Source organism: Pogoniulus pusillus, chromosome 42, assembly GCF_015220805.1.
Source record: "Pogoniulus pusillus isolate bPogPus1 chromosome 42, bPogPus1.pri, whole genome shotgun sequence".
NCBI lineage: Eukaryota > Metazoa > Chordata > Aves > Piciformes > Lybiidae > Pogoniulus > Pogoniulus pusillus.
The window spans coordinates 993,481-999,491 of NC_087305.1; the positions used below are offsets into that span (position 1 = coordinate 993,481).

Consider the following 6,011-nt stretch of genomic DNA (forward strand, 5'->3'; position numbering starts at 1 on the left):
GGACGGTGTCCAGCTGGCATGACCCCCCCGCACCCAACAGTACAGGCACCGCTGCCCTGTACCCTTGCAGGGAGAAGGGGAACCCCAGAGAGGCAAAGCCCTGGATGGGGCTGGGGGAGTGACAGGGACGACATCCAATGGCACCACAGGTCCTGGTTCTCTTCTCCAAGGAGTAGGACAGGACCACTGTGGGTGGGTGCTGCAGCCATCCCCAGGGGTCTGGGGTGCTGGGCACTGCAGGGTGCTGGGGACAGTTCCTCCCCCCGGCAGGACAAAGATGGAGAGAGCTGGTGGTGGGCAGAAGCCCAGGAGAGAGAGATGGAGAAAAGGATAGGGAGAAGAAGGAGACGGTGGGATGGGGAATGAGGCAGGCATCGATAGTGCCGGAGGCAGGGAGGGGAGGATAGGGAGAAGGAGGAATGGAGAAAGGGAAGAACGGGGGAGATGAACTGGGGGCTGGAGGAGAGGAGGATGGAGATAGGGACGGAGGGAGGCATGAGAAGAGGGACGGGGACAACAGGGGAGGGCGGGGAGGGGGGGTCGGGACGGCGGGGAGGGGGCTGCCGGGGCCACCTGGGGCGGTGCTCGGAGCCGCGGTACAAATAGGAGGGTTGCGGGCGGCCCCTGCAGCCATGAGGGTCCCTCCGCGCTCCGCGCCCGCGCTGCTGTTTTACGCCCTCGTCTTGCTCCGCCTGGACTGTGCACACGCCCGGGCACCCACCTGGGCACCGACCTGGGCACCCCCCCGCGCCCCGCCGCGCTGTCCCGCGCTGATGCTGCAGCTGCTCCGCGCCCCCCCCCGCCCCGCTCCGCGCCGCCGCCGCTGCTGCCTTCAGCATCTCCCCGCACGGTGAGTTGGGGCTGCTGCCCCGGGCACCTCTGTCCCGGGCCTGCCACTGTCCCCGGGACCCTTTGCCGTCCTCGGCTATCCCTGTGCTGGTACCGGCGCTGTCCCCAGAGATCCCTGTCCCTGGGACCGGCACCGCCCCCGGGATTCCAGCGTCCCTGTCTTGGGACCCACATCGTTCCCTGGCATCGCTGTGCAGGGACCACCTCCCCGAGACTCGCACCAACCCCGAGCATCCCTATCCTGGGACTGTCACTGGGACTGGCACTGTCGCCGAGTATCCCTGTCCCCGGGATTGGCACAGTCCCCGGGCATCCCCGCCGCCGGGCTCGGCACTGCCTCGCGCTCTCGGGGCTCCGGGAGCTGCCGCGGCAGGGGCCGTGCCCTGCCAGCACCGGCAGGCACCGTGCCCTGCCAGCACCGGGAGGCACCGTGCCCTGCCGGCACCGGGAGGCACCGTGCCCTGCCAGCGCCCGGAGGCACCGTGCCCTGCGGGGCTGGCACGTCCCGGTGAAGCCAGCGGAGCCCTCACCGTGCTCCTTGGGTTTCAGTCTCCCTGCAGAACGGCTCCCGCTGGGCGCTCGCCTTCGACATGTCCTCCCTCTCCAGCGGCCAGGAGGTGAGTCTCGCCCAGCTCCGTGTCCACCTGCCAGGCTTCTCCGCAGCCCACATCTCCCTCGACATCTACCACAGCCGGCGGCAGAGGTGCCGAGGCGATGGGACCTGCTCGCACCAGCTCTTCCTGGGCACCGTGGCTGGCAGCTCCTCTTCCACCCAGAACTCCTGGAAAGTCTTTGAGGTCACCAACCTGCTGCGGTCCTGGCTCCACCAAGCCGTGGGCCCTGGGCTGCATCCTCCCACGGGAAGGGAGCCGTGGGAGCTGAGTGGATCGGCTGCCGCGGCCACCACCACCGTGCACTCACCCACCCCAAGTGAGGCTGGCTCCGAGCAGCCAGCCCAGCCCCAGGACATGACAGACAGAGTCCTGCTGCTCGTCTTCTCCACGGACAAGTCTCCAGGAGACCACAGCCTCATCAAGACGGCAGAGACCTCCAAGCACGTCATGCGCGACAGCAGCTCCCCGGGCACGGGGACTCGCCGGCACCGCAGGAACAAGAAGGAGAAGCAGAGGATCAGAGCGAGCAATGCCACCGCTGCCGTCTCGGGGGAGGAGGGCAGGTCCCTCTGCAGGAGGGTGGACATGATGGTGGACTTCGAACAGACCGGCTGGGGCAGCTGGATTGTCTACCCCAAAAAGTACAATGCCTACCGGTGCGAAGGGCAGTGCCCATCACCCGTGGACGAGACCTTCAAGCCCACCAACCACGCCTACATACAGGTAAGAGGAGGCTGCCGCCTCTGCTCCCCCCGTGCCCTCCCAGCCCTGCCGGCCCGCGGCGGGCGGTGAAGCTTTGCCCTCTTGTGTCTCCTGGCAGAGTTTGCTGCAGCTCTACAAGCCCAACCATGTGCCCTGCCCCGCCTGCTCCCCGGTCAGGATGAGTCCCCTCTCCATGCTCTACTACGAGAAGGGTGAGATCGTCGTCCGCCACCACGAGGACATGATCATCGAGGAGTGTGGCTGCAACTGAGGCCAGCTCAGCCCTGCTGGGAAGGGACACATCCGTGCCCAGAAGCTGCCCCCGAGGACTGGCTGCCCCCTCACGCCCAGCGCGGGCTGCCTCCGAAGCCCCCGCGGGTTGGCAAAGCTCCGCCTGTGCCAGGGGCAGCAGTGGGGTGCCCGTCGGGTCCTGCAGCACTACACGGCCACGGTGCACGGGCAGATCCAGGCTCTGCGTGACGAAGGCCGTCGGACCTCTCTCCCTGGTGGCAGCACCGAGGCAGGGGGTGCCCAAGGGCTGCGTTTACCTGGGCGGCACGGCGCTGGCAGCCGGCGTGTGCCCGGGCAGCTGAGGGCTGGTGCTGCCTGGCAGAGCCGAGGCCCAGGGCTGGAGCTGTGGCAGTGCTGCTTCCTGTCACGAGATGCTGCCCACGGACCCCACAGGGCTCGCTGGTGGCCAGGGGCTCTTGGCAGGGCACTGCTTTGGGTCTCCCTGAGGTTCAGGCATTTCTCTTCAGACCTCTGCTCCATGGCAATTAAAACTCTGGCAGGTCTCTATGCTAATTAACCCAGACTGAGCTGTTAGACCCATTTCTGGAGCTCCCACCCGCAGCACCATGTGGGAGGGGGTTTGTCACAGCCCTCTCCTGCCCTGGGCATCACCCCGGGAGGGATGGAGCCAGGGCAGCTGGCTGGCAGCAGGCCAGAAGGCAGTGACCTCCACCGTACACCCTCCATGCCCAGGACCACACAGGGAGAGCTGCAAAGGATGGATCTGAGGCTCCTGCATCCCTCTCCAAAGCATCATCCTTCACCAGGAGCCAGAGAGGGTTGGCACAGGTCACAAGGTGCCCCTGGCACTTGGGTAGCCCCATGGCTGGTTTCAGTGCCCTCCCAGGCCTCCCACAAGCCCTGAACATCTCAGCTCAGACCATTTTCCTCTGTAAAAGCACAGCTTGGCTCAGACCTTTTCCACCGCTGGCACTGAGAGGGTCTGGGCTGTAAAATGCATCAATAAACTCCATGTATTAAACACCTGCTAGGCTCTGCCTGAGCTTGCTGCTGAGTGCTCTCCCTGGGCACAATTCCCCTCCCCACACACAGCATTTCTCTGCACATCTGCTGCAGCTGGAGGTTCTTCAGCTCCGGGATCATCTCTGGATGCATCCATAGTGGGTGGGATGCCACCAGAACGTGTTAGAGCAGAGAGGTCCCCTGGGATGGGGCAAAAGATGCTCCTCGACAGCTGCCTGAGCAGGAAAGCTCACAGGAGATGATGAAGGAACTGCTCCCACCCTGGTGGGGGATTGCTCCAGAGCAAGCAGGGAAGCACCTGCAGGCACTGAAGCTGGGGGGAAGGGGACATTCCACCTTGATTCACCCCCCAGAGAAGGCAAAGGGCTGTGTCCTCTCACAGCAGCTCTGCTCTGGGCACTCAGCCCAAGGGGTGATGTGCTTGGGGAGTGGAGAGGAAGAGCTCAAGTGATGCCCAGGTTTTAGAGTGCCCCCAGGATGTCTGTGCCCCCCTGGGGATGCTCCTCCTGGGGCACTGAGGGTCAGTCCCCAGCTCAGCTCATTGCAGCCCCAGCCATGGGTCTGGGCTCCCCCAGCTGCTTCCCACGGCCGTGAACAGGCAGAGGAGATACCCCCGCGCAGGGGGACGCTCCGCCGGTCCCCGGCTACACCTGGCAGAGGGGACGGGCAGGACCCCGCGCGCTGCGGCTGGCAGCCAGTGGCCCAGGTGGCCCTGCAGGACAGAGGCCATCCCTCCCCATCCCTCCCCTCCTGGGAGCAGCAGCCTCGACTCCACATCCCCGGCCCAGGCTGATTATTCCCAATCCACATCCCAGCCGGCGGGCAAACAAAGCGTGTCTGGATCCCCCCGAGCAGAGCCCCCCCCGGGCCGCCCACAGACTCCCGCCGGGGCCAGGCTGTCATTAGAAGGTCATTTGCAGGAGCTGTCAAAGGCTGGGCAGGAGGCACCCAGGACGCTGCAGGTTTGGGCTCTCGCTCAGACAAAACCATTCCATTTTTAATGTTATTTTCACTCTTCCTCCTCAGGTTTGCTGCTCCCCCCCAAAACCTGCTGGTACCCCAGCAGTGAAGCCAGAAGTTCTCACTCTCCTACACTCCCCAGCTCCCTGCGGGACAGCCCCCACCCCTCCCAGCCCCCTGCACCCACCAGCCCCGCTGGCAGCTCTATCTTTGCCATCTCTGCCCGTCCATCAAGCCTGTCTGAAACCGAGCAGAGGGTTCAAAAGCTGCGGTGGGAGCCCTGCCCTGGGAAAAGGAAAAGCTGAGATTCCAGGGCTGTAAGGAAAACATCAAAGTGAGGATGGTGACAATAAAGCTGTGCTTAGGCAAGGTCCGAGCCAGGCTTTGCAAGGCTGAGGCTGCGAGCAGAGAGCTAATCTCTAAGCAGAGAGAGCTCTGCCGCTCCTCCCTCCTCCTGCCCCAGTACACATCAGCTGCGTGACACAGGCAGCCCAGACACGCAGGACAATAAAGTGGGGACACAGCCCCAGCCTTGCCATGGGGTACTAAAGTGGGGGGAACACTAAAGCTGGAGGTCAGCATCAGTCTTGCCACGGGATGGTAAAGCAGGGAACAGCTTTAAAAAGGGCCAATAAAGCAGGGGGACAGCACCAGCTTTGCCAGGGGACATTGGAGTGGGGGGACAGCTACAGCCTTGAAACGGTGATGAAGCTGGGGGTCAGCATCAGCCTTGCCATGGGACATAGAAGTGGGGAACAGCTTTAAGATGAGACAACAAAGCTGGAGGACAACCCCCACCTTGCCATGGAGGCCCTGCCCTCCCTGCTGGCATGCCCAGACCTGGCACTCAGCACCTTTCCAGTGGCCACCAGGACCTTTCAGCACCCCAGGGCTGGAGGCTGCTAGGGTAGGGGCACTGCACAGTAGTGGGACAGTGGGAATGGGTCACAGAAGTTTTCATCCTGCTCCCTCGGCAGGGGCAGGGAATGGTCCAGCTGGCACACAGCCAGGCCCAGCTCTTGGGAGCCTCATCTGGGCAAAAGGGGAGCAGTTCTCACGCCAGTTCCTCAGTGGGAGTTGGGCTGCAGAGCAGTGGAGCATCTCCCTGCCCTCCTGGAGCTGCTATGGTCTCTCCTTCTGGAAGGGCTGTCTTGGAATTAGCATCCTTTAGGAAGAAGTTCCTCACCATGAGAGTGGTGAGAGCCTGGCAGGGGTTGCCCAGGGAGGTGGTGGAAGCCTCATCCCTGGAGGTGTTTCAGGCCAGGCTGGATGAGGCTGTGGGCAGCCTGCTCTGGTGTGAGGTGTCCCTGCCCATGGCAGGGGGTTGGAGCTGGATGGTCCTTGTGGCCCCTTCCAACCCTGACTGATTATGATTCTATGACTCTGTGATTCTATGATCCTTACAGCTTGGCAGGGCAAGGATGGAGCCTTCCCAGAGCAGAGAAGGTTCTCCAGCAGCAAAAAATGCCCAAGGTTTTCTGGCAGTGTGAGGCTTGGATGCAAACAGCTCAGGGAGCACCAGAGCGTGGCTGGGATCAGGGCAGGGATCTGCCACCCTGCTTCTCTCCCGGGGACACACCAGAAAGCAGTGCCTGGTGAACAGCCACGAGT

General features: G+C 63.6%; 1 protein-coding gene across 1 annotated transcript; it reads left to right on the plus strand.

Moving 5' to 3' along the window:
* Positions 1-632: 632 nt before the first annotated feature.
* On the plus strand, positions 633-3,424 carry NODAL (nodal growth differentiation factor). Its single transcript, XM_064175536.1, is given in 4 exon segments — positions 633-794; positions 796-850; positions 1,399-2,186; positions 2,284-3,424. Coding segments are annotated over 4 exon segments (1,158 nt in total). The 3' UTR covers positions 2,437-3,424.
* The last annotated feature ends 2,587 nt before the right edge of the window (positions 3,425-6,011 follow it).